Source organism: Micropterus salmoides, unplaced genomic scaffold (assembly GCF_014851395.1).
Source record: "Micropterus salmoides isolate LMB-PRFRI ecotype aquatic unplaced genomic scaffold, ASM1485139v1 Ms_hic_scaffold_7, whole genome shotgun sequence".
Classification (NCBI taxonomy): Eukaryota; Metazoa; Chordata; class Actinopteri; order Centrarchiformes; family Centrarchidae; genus Micropterus; species Micropterus salmoides.
The window spans coordinates 30,995,102-31,019,124 of NW_024044459.1; the positions used below are offsets into that span (position 1 = coordinate 30,995,102).

The 24,023-nt window shown below is 41.4% G+C and overlaps 3 protein-coding genes across 5 annotated transcripts in view; 1 reads left to right on the forward strand and 2 right to left on the reverse strand.

Moving 5' to 3' along the window:
* The window catches only part of cunh5orf34 (chromosome unknown C5orf34 homolog), a 3,650-nt gene extending 1,411 nt beyond the window's left edge, over window positions 1-2,239 (reverse strand). The window contains exons 1-5 of the mRNA XM_038704678.1: window positions 1,995-2,239; window positions 1,764-1,853; window positions 750-1,127; window positions 418-680; window positions 220-318 (exon numbers count right to left, since the gene is read on the reverse strand). Coding sequence (XP_038560606.1) covers window positions 220-318; window positions 418-680; window positions 750-1,127; window positions 1,764-1,853; window positions 1,995-2,192 — 1,028 coding nt within the window. The 5' untranslated portion in view covers window positions 2,193-2,239. The remainder of the gene's footprint in view (window positions 1-219; window positions 319-417; window positions 681-749; window positions 1,128-1,763; window positions 1,854-1,994) is intronic.
* Window positions 2,240-4,045: 1,806 nt separating this feature from the next.
* Window positions 4,046-11,231, forward strand: rnf34a (ring finger protein 34a). 2 transcript variants are annotated; one of them, XM_038702771.1, is made up of 8 exons: window positions 4,046-4,214; window positions 4,783-5,001; window positions 5,936-6,319; window positions 7,234-7,296; window positions 7,645-7,846; window positions 8,036-8,065; window positions 8,286-8,327; window positions 8,927-11,231. In XM_038702771.1, the coding sequence occupies exons 1-8, from the start codon at window positions 4,209-4,211 to the stop codon at window positions 9,112-9,114; spliced, it is 1,134 nt and encodes a 377-aa protein (XP_038558699.1). In that variant the 5' UTR covers window positions 4,046-4,208; the 3' UTR covers window positions 9,115-11,231. The 2 variants fall into 2 exon arrangements, with proteins under 2 accessions (XP_038558699.1, XP_038558701.1); XM_038702773.1 differs by lacking the exon at window positions 8,286-8,327 and having other exon boundaries at window positions 4,047-4,214; window positions 8,927-11,104.
* Window positions 11,232-11,945: 714 nt separating this feature from the next.
* kdm2ba (lysine (K)-specific demethylase 2Ba) lies at window positions 11,946-23,468 on the reverse strand. Of its 2 annotated transcripts, none has more exons than XM_038702770.1 (10): window positions 23,313-23,468; window positions 19,655-19,879; window positions 19,308-19,451; window positions 17,640-17,726; window positions 16,960-17,238; window positions 15,386-16,200; window positions 15,002-15,165; window positions 14,760-14,921; window positions 14,425-14,643; window positions 11,946-13,217 (listed from the first exon to the last, which is right to left on the reverse strand). In XM_038702770.1, the coding sequence occupies exons 1-10, from the start codon at window positions 23,364-23,366 to the stop codon at window positions 13,036-13,038; spliced, it is 2,331 nt and encodes a 776-aa protein (XP_038558698.1). In that variant the 5' UTR covers window positions 23,367-23,468; the 3' UTR covers window positions 11,946-13,035. The 2 variants fall into 2 exon arrangements, with proteins under 2 accessions (XP_038558698.1, XP_038558697.1); XM_038702769.1 differs by having other exon boundaries at window positions 16,960-17,247.
* Window positions 23,469-24,023: the final 555 nt, after the last annotated feature.

Below are 24,023 nucleotides of genomic sequence, written 5' to 3' on the forward strand. Positions count from 1 at the left end.
CAATGTTTAAAATCTATTCAATGTAGTCACTTAATATGAAAAAAACACTAATTTAGAGCATCAAAATCAATCAACTTTCCATGCTTCACTTTCCTTTCATTTGGTAAAAGCAGGGACTTCTACTGGTGTTATGTTTTGACATATTCAGCTGTTTAAAATCTGAATCTTGTATATTTAAAATCTTAAAACACAAACTTTCAAAAAGACCCGCATACCTACCTGTACGTCACTCCTTGACACCACATCACTTTTACCAGCTCTGTTTGAAGATCTTGGTCTAAATATTGCTTTTTGGACAGGGGGTCTTTAACCTTCCACCTTAAATACACGAGCAAAGAATCTTAAATTAGTCAATGAATATTGTTAAATAGATAGCTCCAGATTTTATTTTTTACTCAAGTCAGTTGATCATTCAACCTGTGCAAGTGAGGTGATGGACATGTGAGAGGCAGCGCCTGAGGAAGGTGCGACTTTCTCTCTACAATGGATTTATCTGACATGTCTGATCGCCCGTGTGCCCGAGTGAGATCACTGGCTCCCTCTGCTCTGACATCTTGAGGATTCGGGAGACGAGCCGTCCAGAGATGGCGAGCCAAGGATAGAGGGTAGCACCAGATGGGGGTGACAGCACAGCAGGAGTGATGCTGGACCACTGTGGCGGATTGGTACATCTCCTCTGGCTGGGAGAGGAAGAGAAGTAAAATACTGAGCTATGATATAAGCACAGAAATATTACTAAGCTGCATTACCTTTGGCTGAGTTGGCTGAGTAGTGCTTGTAATCCGAGGAGAGCAAGACCTTGATCTAATAGACTCATTCCTTCTGCTTCCTCTTCCCTCTTTGGTCTCCTCATTGGTGGTCTGACAGATCAGATTGCTTACTTGCTGCTGCTGAATACCTGAGCTGCTGTCAGAGTCTCTTCTGTATTCCTGCATGCTGATGTACCGACTCTGGGTCTGACTGAGTCTGCATGTGAACTCGACGGAGAATTCCTCACCGGAGGGCGACAGCCTCAACGCAGCTCCTCCCTCCTCCGACCTGATGGTGGTCTCGCCTCCAGGTACTAGCTCAGCATCACAGGAAGACCCTTCAGGCCACTGCACCTCTGAGTAAATGCTGAAAAATGGCTGCAGGAGGAAATGTAAAAAAAATATATAGATACTGATAGCATTTAGAACCTTGGTGTTTGGTTTGATAGTAATTTAAATTTCGAGCAGCACACCACAAAGCTTGTTCAATCATGTTTTTATCAAATTAGAAATATAGCAAAAATTCGATCTATGTTAACTTTTAAGGACACTGAGACCATTTTAAACGCCTTCATCTCATCACGCCTGGATTATTGCAACAGCCTTTTCACCTGTTTAACCCAAAAATCTATTGATTGACTCCAGACTGGGGACAGAGCGTTTGCTGTCAGGGCCCCGAGGCTCTGGAACAGCCTGCCCGAGGAAATCAGGTCAGCTGAGTCAGTGAACTCTTTTAAGTCCCTTCTTAAAACATACTTTTATAGGAGAGCCTTTCCCGATCTTATTTGACTTTATTTTATCCCTTTTATTTTATTGTATTTTACTAATTTTATATTAATTTTTCATGCTCTTATCTTGTTTTGTTTTTTTTGTATTATTCTTTACACTTCTTAAAGCACTTTGTAACTTGTTTTTGAAAAGTGCTCTACAAATAAGGATTATTATTATTATTATTATTATTGCCCAAACATAACTTGAGGGACTAATAGTGGGCAAGGAAATAGCTCTTGGTACCTTCTTGCAGTCAGCAGGGATGAGTTCCTCTGGTAGATACGGTCTGCTGGCATATTTATTCCTAAATCCCAAAGCAGCTACCATCAACGTCTGTAAAATGACATGATAACAGAGGGACTGAGCAATGGAGAAGAACCAAACTGTGTACATTTATCCCAGCAAATAACAGCATTTTAAATTACAAGGGACCTAAATAATTTCTATAGAAACAGGAATACTTAATGTTTACACCTTGTAAGTGCTGATGGTGAACCTTGTCCTTTGTCGGACTCTCTCCGCGGGCTGCAGAGGGTGTCCGGAGGGGTCTGCGGGTTTTAGCAGCATGAATTCACAGCCACACGGTGACACTTGTATCTGAGCTCCGTTTCCGTAACGAATATCCACCGACTCATCCTCATACATGATCATCAAACTGACACTGGTTTCCATCGGTACACCTGCACACGGGATCCACCTTTCGCGGGTTGAAGACGCGCTGAAAACTCAAAACACGGACACGCGTCGGTCAACGTCATCAGGTGGAGACGTTTGTTATTGGCGCGCTCGCCGAGAGGGGAGAGGGAGCGAGCCGGACCGGAAGTGACATGTTGAGGTGTTTGTTTTGTTATTTAATTGTTTAACTCAGTGTTTAGCACATTAAACAAACACAGTGCAGAGCAATAAGCAGGCAAATGCTTTTTAACTACTTGACTCTAATAACATTTTAACAAACAGCGAGATTGGTCAACTCTTTAAATTACAACCGCCATCCCCTAAATTCAGATTTGCTCTGTCCAAATGGCTTTAGGGTCATTTTAAGAGCCTGTAGTTCCCTGAGTGTTTTTTTTTCTCGCTTGCTCCTGCAGCAGATTTCTAGCATTAGATATAGTGGACATGGACAGCCATAACGTAATAGGCCTACAGCCAGTATTGGCTGTATTAAGAGAGCCAGTAATGGCTGTAGCGACCAGAGTTTTGAGGGGACAAGGGACAAAGTTGCAATAATTACATTGAAGTTGAGTCACTATGAATTAAAACATAGGCGGGCACTAGGAAACACCTGAATGTAAAGCATGCTTTATCCAATGCAGCAATTATATTGAAGATTATTATTTATTTGGACTTTTTTTATTTTACATTTTATTATTATTAAATCTAGTTTAAATGGATTTGCTATAACTGCATTTATATTAATGTGTTGGATTAGCATCATCAGAGTGTATAAAGAACACACAGACATCTACATATCTTAAATCAGTTTAATTTCTAAACTACCAAACTACTAAACCTCTCACCCCCATTTTCCCGGGATTATCCCTTATTTTACCGTTATTCCATCCCGTTTAAATATTTTCCGTAAATCTCCCGTATTTTCAACCTTTCTAAAAAAAAAAAATGAAGGGTATATTTAAATGTTTGTTACGCTCCCATCAGGTAACGCAGGTGGCAGTATAGAACAGAGGAAGAAGAACAGCAGCGAGGGGTTCAGGTTTGATGATGCATGCTCTGCAGAGTTTCACTCGGATATATTGCCCTAAAAATAGATGCGTGCGAACAAAGATGCAAGTTAGTACTATTGACAGGTTAGTACTTAACCATAGGTGTCATTTACACAAGGGGACACAGGGGACCACTTTTTGAATGATGAGAATGCTTTGAGAAAGGTTTATTTGCACAATAAGAAACATGCAATGCAATGTAAATATCTAAGAAACAAATGTGCAAGTTAAGCTAAAAAAAAAACCAACTTGCTGATCTCTACATTAAATTACATTATATTTTTATATTTTGTAGTGTAAAAGAGATTTCAACCATAACTTTTTTTTTTAAAAGAATGCAGGAAATTAAGTGTTTCATGCTCAAAATCTTCTGGGGGAGGGGGAGTGCCGCCAGACCGCTCATTTCGCATATCATAGTCGTGAATATTAATTCTAATATCTTCTTGTTTTGTTCACATATCGGGAGCAAGTTTATCACTGCGCCCCTAATCTGAGCCCTTAAATGTCCCCACCATTTTCCAGCACAAATCCATTAGAGACCAATTTAGACTGCTTCTTGCACAAGGATTTAATAAACAAAAACTGAAACTGCTTCCCTTATTATTTCCCTTATTTTCAAATCCCCATGTGGATAGTTATGCATCTCTGTCCTCCTAAATATTACATACTGGACCTCAAATGGGGGAGACGGGTGTCGATGACTGGGAAACAAACTACACTCAATTCTACATATGACCTGTGGGGGGCAGCAATACATTGTCGCTGCGTGCAGGCAGGCTGTGGGGTATTTCTTTCAGAGAGGAGAAGAAGAAGAAGAGTCAGCAGAGGAGCTCGACCCCGATGCTTTCATCACATAGAGACCTACGATAGAGACGCATTCAGGCAGTTCAGCTAAATAAGTGACACTCCTTATGGCAATGGTTACTTCGCCAATCTGCTTTTTCACAGTAGACACGCCGGAGCTGCAATGAAGGTGCCATTTTCTTTCCATAACCTCTGCTCCAGTTTGCTTAGAGTCGATATGAGCAGCTAACGTTAGCTCGTGAAAGCTTCATGTCGCTGTAGCGCGGAGCGGGCGTTATGTTACGTAGCCTGAGCCAGCTGAACTAAGCTAATAGTCAAAACGGTCGGATAGGCAGCAACTCTGACAGCTGTCACTAAACATCGACTTGACAGTAAATGTTAAACATGGCATTCTTTACGTACATGTTTTTTTTTGAACGTTTGTTTAGTTATTCTGATTTCTCGCAGTTGCATGTTTGAAATGTTATAGTTTAAGTCGCTTAATTGTCTGCTTGTGTTGTGGCTGTGTTTGGACACTTCTAACATTAACTTAGCTGCTTGCTCTTCGTGTCCGCATGGTTTATGTTTTATTGTGTTTAGTAATCTCTCTTCTGTAATAGGTTGCCTCTATACCATGTTCATACATGATGCTGTTAAGAGATGCACCTATTCACGTTTGATATGCTGTCACTATCTGTAACATCCACCAGATCAAAAGGAAATTTAAAACTGAAATAAAGGTGTTTTGTGATTGTCAGGCAGGGGCCTCGTCCATGTGGGCTTCATGCTGTGGTCTGCTGAATGAAGTCATGGGTACTGGGGCCGTCAGAGGCCAGCAGCCAGGGTTTGGGGCCGGTGCTGGACCCTTCAGATTTGCCCCCAGTGCAGGATACTCCACATACCCGCCCACCAGCTCAGGGAGTCCCAGTGTTGTATGCAAGGCTTGTGGTCAGGCCTTCTCAGTCTTTAGGAGGAAGGTAGGTATCTGGATGCTCTTTGTGATGCCAGTACGTGCTAATTGGTCTGACTTAACCCGAAGGGAAAGGTGCATGTGTGGAAGCAGAGGGGGATATTAGATGAATAATTTAGACAGAGGTACTAATTACTTGCTGTACGTCTCTGTGGAAAACTAGTCATCTAGTTGTTGGCATGTAGCTAGGAGTGCATGTTTTTATGCTCATTTGTAATGGGTCTTCATATTTTTAAAGTTGTCTGGCCAATGGGCTTAACATGTAAAAGAAGATAAATAAGTCTGTATGAGCATAAGACACTAATAATTAGCTAAAAACATTTTTAAAAAATCATTTGTAAGTCATGGCTACAAATAAAATGCTCAAATTGTAAAGCACCTTTTATAGAGCAGAGCATAGCTGACCACTGAGCTGAAATAATGTGTGCGGACAAAAAAGGCACAAGCTAATTTAATTTACACCCAGGGGCTACTAATTTCTCTTGTAATTTCTTGTGCCCTTCTAGCTGATTGCAGAAACAGATGGACAACATACTGTAATATCGTCTTCACCGAGTGCTCATGTTCATGTATTGCTCAGGGTCTCATTCTCTCTGAACCCTGTGCTTCGCTTGCTCACCGTGCCAATCGAATCCCACATCTTGCATTTATTACTGTTTGATGTTTGTCACTTAAAATAAATGAGCTGCCTTCTGTCTCTGTGCCTGGAGAGGTAGAGCAGATGTGAGTGATTGAAAAATGTAGGAAAGGTGTAATGGCATTGATATGCTATTGAAGTTTTAAGTCATATCGCAAGTTGATGTTGAAATATTAAAATAAGGGTTAAAATCAAAACATTTGACCACATTTTGATTTCAAATGCTGTGTTCTTTTATTGTTCTGGCTATAATATATGTTAGAAGTTGTCCATCATGATGTTTTTCTTCACTCTGTTTCTGCAGTATATTTGCTGCGACTGCAAGAAGAGCTTCTGCTCTTTGTGCTCCGTGCTTCAGGAGAATCTGCGCATTTGTGCCACATGTCATTTGCTGAAGGCAACAGCCTTTCAGCGGCCGCGGCTCATGCGCCTACGAGTCAAGGATCTGCGTCAGTACTTGCTGCTCCGTAACATCCCCACTGATACCTGCAGGGAAAAAGAAGACCTGGTGGACTTGGTGCTCTGCCACCAAGGCATTGAGGAAGAGGAGGACCCCGACACCGGCAGTCTCCGCTCTCGTTCCATGTATACCCCGACCCCTACCACACAGTCTGCCTCAGAGCTGTCTACTCTGGTCGCCTCTCAGGAGGAGCCGCTCAGCAGGAGTGATAGCTCTGATACCAACCAGGTCAGGACCAGCTTTGAACCATGTATGATCTTTAATAAGACCATACGTCAGCCATGTCTTTTTATTAATTGCCAAAGCACAGAAGTAAGTCTGCCAGCCTCTCAGTTTTGAAGCGAGTCATCACATGGCCCTTCCTGTTTGTTCTTAAAACTAACGGCAAAAATAATTAACCTGACTAGTAAAGGTTTGGATTTTCATTAATGGTGGCTAGTTGGCACAAAGCTTGAAAGGGTTCACACGAGTGTTTTTCCACAGGTTCGTTCACGTCATCACTTCAGGCTCTTTGCTGATCTCCCACAAGTGTAATCTTTATAAACGGATATCTGCATGTGAATTCAGAATATGTAGGCAAAGGAGAAGATTTTGGTATTGAAAGCATTTGATTTCCATTGGTAGAGTAGTATTGACCAATCAAATCTGAGCTGGCTTTTGTTGCATGCAGGTAAACCATGTGGAGAGCAAAAGCATTGGCTGAGGGGTTCAGATATTGCCAAAGATGAGTCTGTGTGAACCACTTGACATGTCACCAAAGACAAATATAGAATTATTATATATTATAATTATTGTTCATCTTTTCATCCTGGCTTTACTACAATTTGTAAACCATCTAAAAAGAAACTGGTCAGGATTTTACATGGCAGAGAGGCAAAAAGTAATGGAGAGAACAAGAAGCGCCACAACTGGCACTAAAAAGGGAGCTCAACTCCAAGCAGCCAGGATCCACTATAAATACTTGTACCAGGCCTGCTTAGGGAGCTTTAAGCTTTTCTATCAATGGAAGGTACAAGACATTGTTGTTCTCAAGGTATCAGTAGACTGTCTGCAGAGTGTCTAATCCTAATCCTCAGTTAACTGGCTTGTTCTTTGGCATGTTGTACACACTGATGTTTGTTATTGCTGCTGTTGTGTTGCAGGATATAGGTGATGCCACATCTGAGTCTCTCCTCAACTTGGACCCCAGTGAAACCACTCCTGAGGTGATCTGTGACAGATGAATGTCCCTATGTCCCTCATATTATAGTAATCAATAAATTAAAATTTAAATCCAAGTGCTTTTTTTGCACAAAAGAAGCTGTAATGAACCCCTTTATTCTTTCTATAAAACACAACACATGGAGGATTCTGGGAAATATCAGCTGTATTTTAATCTAACCTTTATACTTACATTTTGAATGAACCTGAGTAAAATGTTTGTCACTGTGTGTCATGAGGCTGCCTCTTAAATAATCAAATATTAAGGTAATTTAAAGACACAAAGTTTCTCATGGGAATCTCAACTTCCAATTAGATTTTTGTCACTGATGTCTTGATTCCTGCTCCTCTAGGTCAGTCCTCAGACACGACGTCGGGCCCGAGCGTCTCTCTCAGACATCTCCAGCTTGAGGGACATCGAGGGCCTCTCTGTGAGGCAGCTAAAGGAGATCCTGGCCAGGAACTTTGTCAACTATTCAGGTTGCTGTGAGAAGTGGGAGCTGGTGGAGCGTGTCGGCAGACTTTACAGAGAGAAGGAGGAGAACAGGAAATCATGTGGGTATTAACTTTGTCTCACTGAGAAATTATTGTCTGCTTTAGTTTATCAGTTGTTGGGTATAAAAATGTCCTAATTAATTAGATGTACTATAGAATGTGTGTACTGAACACAGGCAATTATTTATTTATATATAATTTGCTTTGTATAATAAGTTGCTATGGTAACTTTAATTTCTTTTCTTGCAGTGGAAAATGTGAGCAGTACTGTAACCACAGGTAAGCTGTCACTCATCTGTCTGCATCCTAGATGTCAGTATAGGACACCACATCCTGTTTTTAACCATAAAAATCTGATATCTCTGCTGCTTCTGACAATATTATTTACTGTAAGTAATAATAAGTTGCACCGATCACAAGCAGAGTCATTGAAATGAGTCTTCTCATTCAGAATTATGATGAAATGTCTCTTGCTTGCTTTACTTCTCCCACACTAAAGTGGTGGCCTTCCCCCCTCCCATCTGCAACGGTGCCATCGGAGGTAAGGCTTATAGATTCCTCGCCACTGTTGCTGCGGTCACATGTACCATCTGTGACTCACCTCTCCATCGTCCATCTCCCAACAGTTTCACCACCACATCTATATTCACCGTGAACCCATTTTCATTCGTTATCTCACTTTCCTCTTTGTAAAGTCGCTATATCTGGTCCTCCTTGTGGATTGGCATTTTCTGTGAGGGTCTCTGGCTGTTTTGTTGAGGCTGAAAATAAATATTTATTTATCCCACTTAGGAAAAGAAATGTAAACATGTCAGTTTCATTTGTCATTTTCCAGGAACGTTCATCCACCCCAAGATCAATCTTCCTTTATCCATTCATGTGTTCAGCGTGTGAAGCTTATTATACTGAGAACTGCAGTATGCTAGCCGTGGATATTCACTCTCTTACAAGCACGGTTCCAGTGATAAAGACTGTGCGGTTGTCATAGAGACATCTTGACAAATAGCCATAACAGGCATTGATATTTTCGAGGAGATTGCGAGCATGACCTTACCAAGATATGGCACACTGGATAAGACGAGGTATTTTATTAAGTGGTGCAGTATGTCACCTCTCTGTTTCTGTGTCCTTCTCTTGTAGATCGTGAGAAGGGTCCGCTGACGATCCAAGACGACAACCTTTGCAGGATCTGCATGGACGCCATGATCGACTGCGTTCTCCTGGAGTGCGGTCACATGGTCACCTGCACCAAGTGCGGCAAGAGGATGAACGAGTGCCCGATCTGCAGGCAGTACGTCGTGAGGGCCGTGCACGTCTTCAAGTCCTAGTACATCACTGCAGCCCCTGCTTCAGAGCAGCAGCTCAGACTGAGACTGTACCTTAATGAACCATGCAGCTCATAACTTATGAACCCCCCCCCCCCCAAAAAAAACAACAATTTTGTGGATGTTCCATGTTTGCATCCCCTAAATTCTCACATTATTTGCACAGGGGGAATATTATGAGAAATGTGGACTTCTTAAGAATTTGACTCAGTTTCAGTAATGGGCAGAGCGTAGGATCATACCATCCTATGAGTCAATCCTCAAGGAAACGTATTTTAAATCTGTGTTCATTCCTAAGTGTCTGTTTTTCTTGTCTCACAATGTTTTCAAAGCAAAGAATGTGTGGCACTCAGCCACGTGCAGTCTTGTTCCACACAACTCACCCTCAGATCTGCCTATAAACTGTAGCTGGCACTCAGCTCTGCTGAGTATTCTTAAGAGCACCTCTCTTTACAACTGCTGCAAGTGACTTACATATCTTAGTAACACAGAAGACAGACACATACTGAAACTCGCCACAGTAGAGAGGGGGTGAGTGAAACAGGTGCCAAATAATGGGTCATGCCCCCATGCGTCTCACCCATTTTTCCCCTCAACTGTGTGAGCCAGTGTGTGGCTGAACAGAAAGCACTTTGTTCACAGTTCACCACTGCAAACTTTGTCCAGTAACAGTGGCTGAGGTAGGAAGTGTACTAATTCTTAAATACTTGTCCCAACTTAAGCTTGACTGAGGGAGTTTGAAGGGCCACTAAGTTTGTTTAGGTTGGTGGAAAAAGCTAATGGGGAATCACTGAGCTTGATTTCTGTTTAAATGAAACTTGGTGTTACTTAGCCCACAAGTGAGCAGGTGCGTGATATTGATGAAGTCAATCAATGCATTATCAACTTTATTACATTCACCTCTTTTGTTATAGAAGCGCTTATTGCAATGCATTACACATTGAAATGGTCACACAAAGTCTGTCATTACAGCAATAGCTAACCTCCTCTATCACCTCTGTCCTGTCTCAGCACTTTAGTGGAGACAAAAGACAAAAAACGGTGCTAACTCATCCAACCATCTTCCCTGAATTCCAGCTGAACTGTGGATGTGAAACTGAATGTTTTTAATTTTTGTTGTTGTATATTGGGAGTGGACTGAAGTGTCTTACTGCGTTTTAGTTGATTTTCTCTCACGTAGGACTAATGTATTGAACTATCTATTCAAAGATATAGTTATGAGTTTATTGACACCTGTGGTATAGAAAGTATATAGAAATAATGACTTGCTAATGTAAATTTGCATATATTGATCAATATGAGATGTATATATCTATATATTTTTTTCTATTTGATTTAAATTGTGTAATATCAGATTATTGAAATGTCCCTGGGATTGGATTAGTTATTACATAAACATTACATTTTCCTGTCAGGTGGTTTAAAGTGTGTTTAATCTGCATAGGTTTGCTTGAACTACCTATCCCTCTTGAAGTAGAGCATGACAAGAACCTGAATGACACTGGTAAAGTTATGTTAATTTTCTTTTCCCATTAATCTAGCTCATTAAGAATTATCCAGCTCTGCACTGTACCCACACAAAGTCAACATTGCTGCTATTAGAGTAAAGCTGTCCCCAACAATCCTTACCGGGAGCAGAGCAGGTTGCACTTTTCCTTTTAGAGAGGGCGTAATTGTGTGCAATTTGGTCTTTGTATTTGGGATTGTTGAACTTTTTATTTTGGTAATTAAAGATTTTAATTAAAGTCTGTTTTTGTATACTCATGCACAAGCGACGTCCCTGTACTATCTTGGATAAAGTAATGATTAGTGTTCAAATGATTAGTCGATTAATTGATGAACACAATATTTTCATAATTGAGTAATCGTTTTAAGTAATTTTTAAGGCACGCCAAACATGGACTGGTTTTAGCGTGTCTTGCAGGGGTTCTGTTTTATATCATTGTATGTAGGGATTTTTACAAGATAAACTATATTAAAGGGATGCATACAATTGAATCTCCCTGCATTTGTTTTGGTTGTATTAGATAATGATGTTGCCCTAAATTACATTATTCACATTGTGAGAATCAAAATGTATCATTGAAAGGATTAAAACAAAAGACGACGTTTTTTTCAGATTTTTCCGCTTTTTTGTTGTTCTTTTTGATATATTCACCTCATAAGGCCTCTAAAAAGTCTTAAAATGAAACGAGTACAGCCACACTAGCAGCTTAGCGAGGCTGTACTTGGTTGGAGCTTTACATGCTAACATCAGTGTGCTCACATGCTGATGTTAACCATGTTAACTATTTTAATTCAGAGCTAAACACAATGTACTGATGGGAACGTCACTAGTTTTGCAGAGATTTTGTCAGGCATTGTCTAAAGTGAATTGTTGACCCGATGATGCATTTATGTTAGAAGCTAGATCACCAAAAGTTATTCTTTTCATCCCGAGGGAGGCGTGAATGCGTGTACCAAATTTAATAGTAATCCATCCCATAGATGTTCACTCAAAACCACAAATGTCACCTTCACAGTGGCACTTGACGAAATGTCAGGGGATCACAAAAGTCAGCAGGATTCATCCACTGGGGATCATGAATGTCTGCACAAAATGTCATAGCAGTCTGTTGAGTTTGTGAGATATTTCAGTCTGGGGCGAAAAGGTGGACAGACAGACAAATCCATATTGCCATTTCACTAGCATGGCTATAAAAATACTTTCATATCCACACTGAGGGCATCACCTGTGAAGGGGTGTCGCAGCTACTATGTGACCTCTGCTTTAAAGAACATCAACCACATTTCCTTTCCTTCACAATAAGGTAATGAAAACTGACGAGACTCCGTGATGGTACAAATTAATTTCTTTTAATGCATATTAGCACTTATTTTTTTGGATTTACAAATATAAACATGATCACGTTCACCTGAGGTGATAGATTACAGCACAACACACCCCATATTACACACACCACCTACTGTATGGAGTTTTTAAATGCAAATGAGTTATTCACTTAGTTTCCTATTTAAACCTGTAAGGAGAGCCAGATGTGTGGGGTTGACTGCATTGTAGAAAGTCAGTGTCAGATTAAGGGCTCAGTCACACATTTGCAATGGCGGTCAACTTCCTGCCATTGTCTTTTTGGTGTTACCCCCACCCACTGCAACAGGCTTCACCACCCTGATAAATTATTTGCAAGCATTTTTTTGACCCAGCTCTGAGACAAGTTACTGAATAAATACAAACTGTAATAATAATAAAACAAAAATCAATAAATTAATGTTGAAATGTCAAACACAACACTCATCAATTCATAAAAGTATTAGGGTAAGCGTAGAGGGTGTAACAAGAAAAAATTTATTTACTCCTTGAAATACATTCTAAATATTTGGGGAGTGTTTATGATCATTTAGTCAAATATGTATTACTGTACATGTTATTTTTTTGTCTGATACTGAAGTAATAATGTCAAGTACAGATTTTGGCACATAGAAGACACTGTTGTATGAAGGTAAACTGAGGAAGGGGACAGTTCACGTGCCATATGGTCTCTCTGTGATATTTAGCTCCTGAGACTCTGTAAACTCATGAAATAATGCTTGTATAAAAATACTGTTTTCATATATTTAAAGAATAAAAAAACAAAACAAAAAAAAAACACCGGTCAATTACAAGCACGTCTTTATAAAATTATTATCGCAACACAAATACATGCATGCTGCTTCCTCTTTATCTGTCCAGTGAATGTTCCTCACCTCCTCATATCAGAGTCCATTTAAGATCTCCTTCCAGAAATCCACCTCTCGCTTCAGCTTGTTTACTGTGATATTGATTTGGAGACGTATCATAGGACACAGTTTAAAAAGAAAAAAATGTTCCAGTAAGTGCAAAAAAAAAAAGAAAGAGTCTTTCAATCATTTCTGTCCTGTTAAAAACTAGCTCGACTTCTGCAGCAGTTTGTCCTCCTTCAGTCTAAACGGTACGCTCACAGACATCTCTGCGATGAACCTTTCGCAGGCCGTTTTGGACACTTGCTTGCAGAAGCGAAGGTCGATCTGACAAATGCTTCCACAACGCTTGAAGAAGTTTAGGGAATGGTCAGTGACCCGGTTACAAACTAAAGGAAAACGGAGAGAACAATCATCAGTCACAAGTCAAATTCACTGTCAAATGTCATAATTTCAGAAAAAGATCCCAAAGTGCATGGAGATTATGCAAGCAGGACAAATGCAAAGTATGTAGCAAACACCCAAATCTTTTCCATGGGGTAAATCAGCTGCGATACACCTTCCCTGCAATGCATTAATGTAAACAATCTCTTTAACCACATGAACACTTTGGGAATGCACAGATTAGATGGATAACTGTCCTTAACACTGTCTATATCAAGAGTTCCCAGCCTTGTAACTTCTTCCTGCTTTTCCAGGTGCCTCCAAATAGTTACTTAGTTACATGTGGCAGCAATTCAAGTACAGCCTGTGAAACATAAAAAGCCATTCTTGTGCTTGCCTTTTGAGTGGAATGCATTTTGACATCTCACAGTAGGATGGCGGGATTCAATTATAAGTATCTGCTTTGGTTTAAGGGCCCTGGTAACCTGGCATGCTGACTCATTGTCACCTGTGATGTATTACTGAGTGACTGGGTAGCACAAAGCCATTGTTAATGTTATTAGTAACACCTGTGATTTTACTACTAGTCAAAATGTCTGAAAAGGCCTGTTTTGCGTGGTCCTTTCTTTTTATGTCAGACATTGAGGAACATGTAGTGATGTTTTTGTAAAGTTTAGTTTATATTCATACCTATTTGACTCTTTATTCTGTCATGCCTTTAACTCATTTTCTGTTGCAGACTTTATGGATTACTGAGGATTAAATGCACACTTCCTGGTCTGGTCTTTTTCTTCTTTTACTTTATTGATCCCTGAGGGGAAAATGTTTCTCAGCATTTAACCCACACTAATTAGTAGCAGTGGGCAGCCATTGTGCAGCACTCGGGGCCAAGTTAAGTGTTCAGGGCCTTGCTCAGGGGCGCCTTTAGCAATGGTCCGTGGTGGACTGGCAACCTTCTAGTTGTCAAACCAAGTCCCAACAGACTGAGCTAATGCTGCCCTATGCTAAAAATGTATGAAGGCATTTAAAAATAACCTAACATACTTGGTTCCCTGACAAAAAAATATATAAATCTGGGTCCCCTCAGAATCTGTCTAGTGGGGCCTCCCAGTTGAAGCATCTAACTTGCTATTGTATAGCACCTATACATCAGCCCCCTTTAAAACTCAATTGTGTATTCCTATGAGCTGTTGCTCATGTCCCAGTTCTTACCTGACAGGTTAATTTCTGTGAGGGAGTCTCTGGTCGTGGTTCCTGCTGCTGTCAGCAGGTTGACTGACTGGTCGTTGATATGGTTGCAGTAGCTCAGGTCCAGATTGGACAGCAGAGGCATCTGCCGGCTGATGAGACGTAAAGACGTGTCAGTGATGTCCAGCCCCGCCAGCCGCAGGTCCTGCACGTTCCTCAACTTGCAGCGGTTGTCCAGTTGACCTGTCACATGGTCACATAAAGAACATCACCGGTCACTTTCTGTATTTTGTCAACAGTAGGCACCACAATGCATTCACAGATTTCAGTGTTTGTGCTTTGATGATCCGCTGAGTTACCTGGTCTGTTGTCTGTGGGTGGTGAGAGGAGGTCCCTCATCTGTGCGTCTTTGAGCCCCTCCACCCACTGGACATCTAAGGTGCGCAGCAGCGGGCAGCTGGAGGTGCAGAGTGCAGAAACAGCAGCCCAGGAACACCCAGATAACTTTAACACTCGCAGGCCTGAAAGACACAGCCGCACTTTAAAATACTGATGCAGAACAAGTGAAAACAAAACAAAGAGGGATTTTCTCATTAAGTACCTGGCAATCTATTAATAAGCCAGCTTAATTGTTTCTTGGAAATGTTGGTCCAACTGAGGTCCAGGGAAACTGGCTGTCGGCGGATAATCCCACTTAGCATGAGTGGGGTGATGGAGGTGCAGCGGTTCAGATCGATCTTTGTCCAGAGTCTCTTATCACAACACCTAGACATCAGAAAAAAAAGATTTATGTTGTGTGTTATTCTCTTCATGTTCCACTGTCAAAGCAGAGCTTTGGAAAAAAAAAAATGAAAAAAAAATAAACAAGCTCTAAGTGCGCATTCACACTTAAAAATGAAACATTTGTACATTCTGTGCAGCAATGATTTTTTAATTTTTTTATGTTGAACATAAAAGTGTAAACAAGTGTGCGCTGTGCACCTACCATCTGTTCCATGTCTTGCAAACTCTCATGCAGACACACAGCTCCTGATGTGTGAGATAGCCAAAGATCTTCATCCACACCTCGCGCTGTATGACGTGTGTTTTACCATCTTTTAGTGGCAGCCTGTCAGGAGGCGGGCTTATTGGAGGGGGGCGAATGACATGCCGCTCCATTTGGACACACTTGGGTGGGGAGTGTGGGGGCACCGGCCGGTTGGTTGGGGTGCTCCTGTTGAAGCCCAGTGGAGTGATCTGACTCGGGTAGAAATGGCGCAGCTCCCAGGGGGTCCCGTTCATCTCTTTGGTCTTGAGGTGGGGCCTCTGATCCCCAAGTTCACTGCTGTTGCGGAACAACCTCTTGGGTTCCTCGTTTTCCGTCTCCGGCTCCACCTTGAGGGGTTGGCGGTTCTCGTTGGCCAGGCAGTCCTCCGTCTTCTGGATTTCCTGGTTCAGTGCTTTGCTCAGCTCTCGGCTCAGCTCTCTATTAGGTAAACGCCGCTTACGGCGAGCTTTTGGACGCGGACCTTTGTCCTGGGTCTCACTTCCGCCCTCGCTGCTGGGGCCTGCCTGTGGAGAGCTGCAGTGAGACTGGTCACTGTCTCCGATTGGCGTTTTAATACAGGGATTCAAAAGTTCATTCCTGGAGTCCTTGTCATCCCCTTCATCTTCAGCGTCTCCAAAACGGCATTTCCTCTCTATACCACTCCGGAAGTAAGGCTCCCTTCCTTCACCATCCTCCTCCTCATATGCGTCCTCATCCTCTTCTGTCTTGATTTGGTGCAGAAGTCTGGAAAAATACGGATCATCTGACTTTTCCTGCAGAAAAAAAAAAGAAAGGTATGAGTTAGGGCTGAACCCGAATAGTCGAAGATTCAATGCTTCAATGGGCGGAGTCTGATTCGACAGTCAATCTCACAGTCGAAGCTTCGCAGTGAAACGAGGATCGTGCTATTTTGGCAATATGGGGGTGCTCAACATCTGACTTTACATAGAACTACCAGTTTCCTGACAATAAGCTAATATACAGCCTATTACAACGTTTAATGCTGGAAACAAACATAAAAATAATATAACTTTCAATAACTATTTTTAAAGTGCGTGAATAAATCCAAATTTGCAACCCTAACCCTGGGTCATCAGTGCGCATGTGTAGGCGTAGCATGTATGTGTGTAGTGGCAGAAGAGGAACACTTGCTGAAGAGACGGAGCTCCACCTTCACTGGTGTTGTGCCGAGTTGTCCGTATCTCGCGGGACTTCGGATAATTTATTCCCGTTGCAGAACCACACAAAGAATATTATATCGTTTTTACATAGCCGGCTACTTGAAATAGACCTGCGAGAAACCTCGACTTGCATGCAGTTGTCGGCAGCATGGCATGAACGCAAAACTCTGCCCAAGACCAGTGAATGACAGGCGAGAGAGAGATAGATAGATAGAGAGAGAAAAGGGTCTTCAAAAAGCCTCAGTATGAGATTTACTCACATTCATTTGGTTTGGTACAAGAGGAAATGCCCCTTAACACTTGCATCCATCATGTCTAAAAAAAAAAAGTCACCCTATAAATGAAACAAACCTTCTTCCTCACACTGAGGTCCTCTTCCTCATCATCATCAAAGAGCTTCCTCTTCTTCCTCAGTTTGTCCTCAGGCCTGGGCCGAGGCAGGCTGCAGGGGGACAGCAGTGGTGGCTGCCTGTGGAGAGACTCCTCGGGTCTGTACTTGGGTGTCTCCTCTCTGTCTGGTCTCCTCTTGGCTGCGGAAGAAACGTCCCCTTCCTCCTTCACAGGCTTCTGTTCCCTCAGCAGAGAGCCTGGGAGGTTGGACGCGTACTTGAACCCTGGACCCCTTTTTTGCTTCAATACCAAAGGGGACAAAAAATTGCGAGACAACTTTATACCTTTAGCCTATCATGACAAGCTAAACCAACTGTGCTACAAGTGTACCTAAGGTTTAATAAACTCATCACTGTAACCAAAACACAGAACACAGTGTATTTCTGTGGTTTCCTGCTTCTGAGACAGAGTCACATGTGAATGACTTTCACAAACTAGAAATGTATAAACAGGAAGTGGCAAGCTGATTAACACAAACTGAAATACTGAATTAGGAAAGTGAGTGTTATCTTTGTGTATTACCACAATTCATAAAATCTCAGTAATGGTTTTACTGTTTTCAGAGTGAAAATACTTCTAACACCCACCTAGTAAGCTGTTACATAATCCTAATTCTTTGACTCGCACATATTTGTACTCACTTTTCCACTTTTCCCAGCATGGTTGCATTTGGGACATTCCCAGCAGTTAGGGAGTTCATCGTTCACCACTCCTGAGGCGTCGCTCACCTGATAAAACAAGAATATGAGCCGGATTTCAACACAATCAAAAAGCTGTAACGTCCTATGGACAGTTTTTTTAACACCAACAAGACAAGGGAAGTGAAAGTAGTTGTTATGACGTGTCCCTGTTAGGCAGGTCAGTGCAGTTTAACCTCAGCCACAGTTTACATGCAGACTCTTGCAGAAAAGGGAAGTAGAGTTAACGACTTGTACTTGAGGAACTTAAATATACACTTCTGAACGGCTGTAATGTATAAATTGTTGTATGTTACAAAAATGGAATAATAAGATGGTTGTGCTACAAAACAACTGGACAGTGCTTGTCTGAAAAACTAGTTAGACCAAAACTGTGTTGGCATAGACCTGATTCAGTTACAGGCAGACAGGGTTTATGTTAATGTGCATATGCCAGCTTTGTGCCGGTCTCACGTGTAGTCCAGCAGATGAAAATATTGAGATTAATAACATATCAAATATGCTAATATTGTGTGACCTTTAAGATAAGAAGGAGGGAGTCTCTGTCCGTCTGTCTGTGCATTTACTGTAACACCGGAGCTGAGAAACACAGTCGCTCTGTGTCACTCTGTCCTCCATTTACATCATCCCTCTCTGCCTTTTAAACCTAACTGCTTCTTCATTTTGCTTATTTTCAAGTTTTTTCATTTGACGGGCTTGGAATGCAAAAGAGACACACATAATGTCTGTATTTACTGGAAAACAAATAGCAGGGCTATTATTTGCTTCAATCACTGAACTCAACCTGCCTATATCTGTTCAGGTGTCTCTACGGGACAGGCCTTTAATTCCTTTAACACCAAACTCTTGCTCAGCAAAGATGGGAAATGCTGTTTGTGTCAGTAAAAGGGCGGTCTTTGTTTGAAGAACATGACAGTGAGCAATGGACTTCACATGACAATATTCACAACTTGGATTCATTTTTATGAAAAAACATTTTCAGTCTCTTGATCTGTAGATTCTCAAGAACTAAAGAAACTTATCTAATTGGGGAATGGATACATATTTTTTTTAAAAGGTAGGGGAGTCACCACTCGTCTCTTGTTTACCATGCCGGTAAATCTGAATGAATTATACTTTGGTGCTCAGGGTTTCTGTAAAATAAACTTAAAAACTGAATTGTGGAGAATCGAACCAATGTAACAATGTGTAGCATGTTCATATTGACAACAGTTTAAACATTTATATATTTGTTTGCGGAATCTAAGCAGCTTAGAAGTAGCTTAATCAGGCGACGCCATGGGTTTTAACAGGTTTTAAAACATGTTTGTTATTTGTTCGATATTGGTCATTCAGTAAATGTTCTTATTCCCAATCGCTTGTTTTCTTGATCATCGTGGTGGGAAGTCAAATCTTCAAACATGATGATGTCACACTTCACGAGTGTGTTCAGCATTATGTAAACAACACCTATTCCACATCCAGTCACCTTCAGTGACTACAGTCCAACCGTCTGAATCCCTCACATCATGTTACGATATCTTGGGTATCCTGTCACACTACTTTAAGCAACGAGTCAGCGAGTGAATGACTGGACTGAGGTGGAGCTGTTCCCATGCTGGCTCTCTGTACCTTGAGACATTTGGGATGGACGATCTCGTTGCAGATAGAGCACTCCATCAGCATGAAGTTGAACTTGTCCTCTTCTTCTTCCAGCGTGTCCTCTTTCCCTGCCTCTTTACACACCACACACACCGCCGTGTGGGGCAGAACCGGCTGCATGGATTGAGAACAAACTATCAGGTACGTGCAGGAATAAATACATTTAACTTAACAAACCATTTTATAGCCTGCTGACTTATGTTTTCTGTCTCAGAAGAGAACCTGTGACAATACACCTCTGTATTTCTTTGATACACAGCTCTTGTAGCAACCTATATAATGAAAAGAAAATGTGTGTGTGAATGTGTAAAACTTACCGCAATGCACTGTCTCATAATGCAGGACTGCTTCATGCGCCCCGGCCCTCCAAACTTCTTCATGTCCTTGCAGAAGTGACACTCTCCACACTCGGTCCGGAGGCACGCCTCGCACTTTCGGCAGCGTGTCCTCCTCCGTCTGGCTCCGGATGAGCTACGGTTGGACGGCAGCTTAACGGCCGACGACGTCCCCATCTTGGGCTTCGGCCGGTTGGCTGCCCGTTGCTGGAAGACAAGCAGGGTTTAGATGGAGTGGTCAGTTGAGGGTGAAACGTTTATACCAAGAAACGACAAATGCGTGAGTCACTGTGACGAGGGTTTTTAAGCAAGATAATGGGTGGAACATCTTGTATATTAGGCAGCTCATCCAGATTAAGCTTCTGAAGTTGAGCATCAGTAGGATATCAAAATTATTCCTGTTATGTTGCATCAATATGATATATAAATGATTCATTTGTTCATTTTAGTCATAACAGCCAATTCATGCTGCTTTTTGACAGTTAATAGCCAATTTAAAATGTCTACTTCAGTGCATTTCTTTGTTATGATCACTGAAATAAAGAAAGGCTCAAAAGATCTAAAAGGTTTTTTTGTTACATTTAAATTGATTTAAATAAATTGTTTACACCTTGTTTTAACAAATGAAAACAGGCAATAATAAAGAATTGTTTTAAGACAGCTGTACCAAGATTACTGTTACAGTATAATAACAGTTTAACTATTGAACATTGGCTGGCATTTAATTGAAAGAAATGACATGTGTAGGACTCCCAACATTATCTATTGGTGTGCACCATTTTCAATTATACATTCAGCAGAAGCTTTGGTCTAAATGATGCGATGGACAAGTTAGATTACTTTCTTCATGATATTAAAATGTCAGAAAAATGTGGAAATCATAACCCATCATAATTTCCTAGAGCCCACAGGACACCTTGAAATAGTTTTTTTTAAATCAAACCGTCAAAACACTTACACTGTTAAATAAGTGAATAACACCAAATCTTAACGTTCGGGGAAGCTGAAGCCAGCAAATGCTTAAATGATGAATCGATTATCACAATAGCTGGCTGTTCTGCTGATAGCCTACTCAATAAATTGACTGATAGTTTCAGCTCTACAATTGAGAATCTGAAACGGTATCATCTTCAAACCACGCCTTTACATAACAAAGCGATAACCTGCCCCACAACTCTGACCTTCCATCTGAATTGCATGCTCTCCGCGTGACTCACAGGAGTAAATGAAATAGAAGGTAACGAGGTGATTAAAAGTCATCTTTCACGTTTGTGTGGGAAAAGACTCTCTCTCTCACACACACTCAGTTTGAATCTATGATCCTAGAATTCACGTTTGTGAATTTTTCACATTTATTTTTAGTCTCTTCCCTGTTGCCATGGCAGGACTGTAAACCACTATAAAAAAAAATAAAAAAATAAACATCAGACAAATCATAGACCATTACAGTGATTCCTGTTCTTGCAGGAGAGGTTCCCTTGGAAACTCGTTTTTGCCTTGCTGGTGGCAACTGTTTGCAAGAGATGGATAAAAATAAGCTCACAGGAGGAGGTTATGATTTACTGTGAGGCTGCGAGCGCTTTTCTCATGGTGTCGTTTATTCTTATTCTCTTACTGATAACTAGTGCAACATAGCATTTAAGCGCATTTTATTTCTAGATAACAACGCTGGGGTGCTATGGACAGGTCCCACAGGTAAAACTTGATGGACATTCCACGATAATGACAATCAAGACTGATGCTTTCTAAATGATATTACCCAGGCAGAGAGGAGAAACCAGTCCTGAATCTCTCGACTGTGACAAAGAACCAACAATGTTGTCTGTCCTGATTGAAATTTTCCCCTCAGGAGGATTTTAGATAGATATGTTTTCTTTTAAATTGTATGTTTTCCCTGCACAATACCTTGTGTTTTGCCTGCTGTTACAGGGGAAGAATTTAGTCGAGATAAGGAATAATCCATCTGACAGCTTTCCATAATCTGACTGCCGTGGAAATGTGGGAGGGAAACATCAAAGAATGGGCTGATGCTTCTGCTGCTGCAAGGGTGGCTGTGACTGTCAACATCACACAGTTTTTTTTATTTATTTAGTTCAGCTGCCTTATTATTACCCTAACCTTGTCTGACACAACTGCTTTTTTAATATTATATCTCATGTCAGGTTTGCAGAGGCTCTGCTCAAAGTAATTTGAATTAAAAGTGTCCATGCAAAGTTTCTTTCACTCCCTTAACATCTTTGACCTCTACCTACTTCACAAAAAAAAAAAGCACAAAATTGTGGCTACAAACAAACAAATCAGAGCAGCCTCCGCCACTTTGCACAGCATGGTCGCGAAAGCAACTATCAGCTGACCCGCCTTTACTGTAACTCTGTGCAGTAATGTGTCAGGAATTTGGGATTGGTTGCTGAGGCCTGTGAACAAAAACATGGCCTATATTCGCAGTCTTCTGACTCAGCTACAGCGTGGATTTCAGCAGGAGGAAGTCACAAGCCTCGTCATTTGCTGCTCATGTACAGTGGTCCTCAACATAAACACAAGAGTGTGTTATTGTCTTGATCACAAAACCACAACAAAACAGGTCAAAATTCCCTATCTGATAAACTGCCATGTCAGTGTTGTAGGTACAAATATTGTGTAAGCACAAGGAGCTGACTCTTGTCAGCACATATCATATGTCTCCTGAGTTGTACAGGCCAAGAGTCTAATGGAGACTTGTGCAATATCTCATGAGCCCTGTCAGAAAGCATACCATAGATGCACTTCATGCTACAAATCAAAACTGTGTCCTAAGGAACCTCACAGGACAATATATTGAGAGTAACCAGTGATGTAATTTCTTCCTCCTGCAGCAAAACAAACGGACATAACTCTGTTTTTAAATCGAGGTGACCGTAATATTTCCGGGGTTTTTTTTATGGGTCACTGGACCCCAGTTTGGGAACCATTGGAAGACTAAGCAACAGAAGCAGAGCAGCTTCATTGTTCCCTCTCCCCATCCCCCTCCTCAGTCCCTGCCTAACAACATTATGCCTACTTAAAAAGTCTTCTTAAAGCAACAGAGTGGTGGGGCAAGTCCAGGAAGTAGCGGGGAGATTAATGACAGGAAAAGCATTTTTATATGAGGGCATACTTGTGGGAGGTTCGTGTAGTTACATGTGCAAATCACAGCTTTTTAACAGTAGGAAGTTGGGTCATCTTCCAGCTAATGGTTCTGGTCACAGTTACGAATATGTAACGTCAACACTACTGGATGAACTGCTCTGTATTAAGAGCTGGTCCGTACAAAATGGGTCAGTTGTGGCTAACGTGATAGATGGTGTCCAAGGTGGAGAGCACGGTGTGTGTGTGGACGGCCAGGGTAAACAGCCCCGAGACTATTTAAGTCATCGTACGGGACATTTAGCTTGTTATGTCTCTTTAACCTGGTTAACCGAGGACGATGGTTTAAATGACACATTTCTCCTTACAACTCGACTAGCTTAACGTTACGTTAGATAACGTTACGGATAAGAGGAGCGGGTGTAAACCTCACGTTAACCTGAAGCAACTGAAGAAAAACACCCTTCCGCCCTTTTTAACACAGCACACCTTGACAAAGAAAAGGAAAAGTCACATAATAAAATGTAGGAGCTCTCACCTGCTCTGACTCTGAATCATATTCATCATCGTCTCCGCTCAATGACAAGGCCATAGCTCCTCTCTCTCATCGTTCGTGAACCGCAAGAGAAAACTAACATGGCTGAACGAGCCTCCAGCTCAGCTACTTCCCTCCCTCCTTCACATCACACCAGCACAGGCAGCTTCTGGCTATGTTCATTGTGCTGTGTTCATGAACCGTGGGAAACACCAACTTCGTACTTACTTAATGCACCAGTGTAGCATTCAGGCAAAGATAATTAAAAAAAAAACACTCGACCGAAAACACGTAAAATCAATGATTATACAAGTGTTCTTAATATAAAAGAGTATGCGAAACAGTAAAGTAGGGTCAAACATTTTAATTAAATATAAAACTCCTGGCGCTGCATAGCGTCACAGGAGCCTTGCCAAACATTGCAACTGTTATTAACGTGCTATATGAATGCAGCATCGATGCTAACAGGAAAAGAAGACGAGCAGCTAACACAAGAAAGTTCACTCCTACACACGTCCGTTTTCACTTTTGCTTGTTTATGTGGTATCCTTGAGTCAGTCAAATTCTTCAAAGGTTAATTTGATTTATTTAACGTCTTAATCCTCAAGAGAGGTTACCATTGGGCTTACACGCCTTTGAGTTGGCTGACTTAACATTATCTGTAATTGTTATTCATATTTTCTACATGTTGTAGCTTAATGGCAGCTGAAGTAG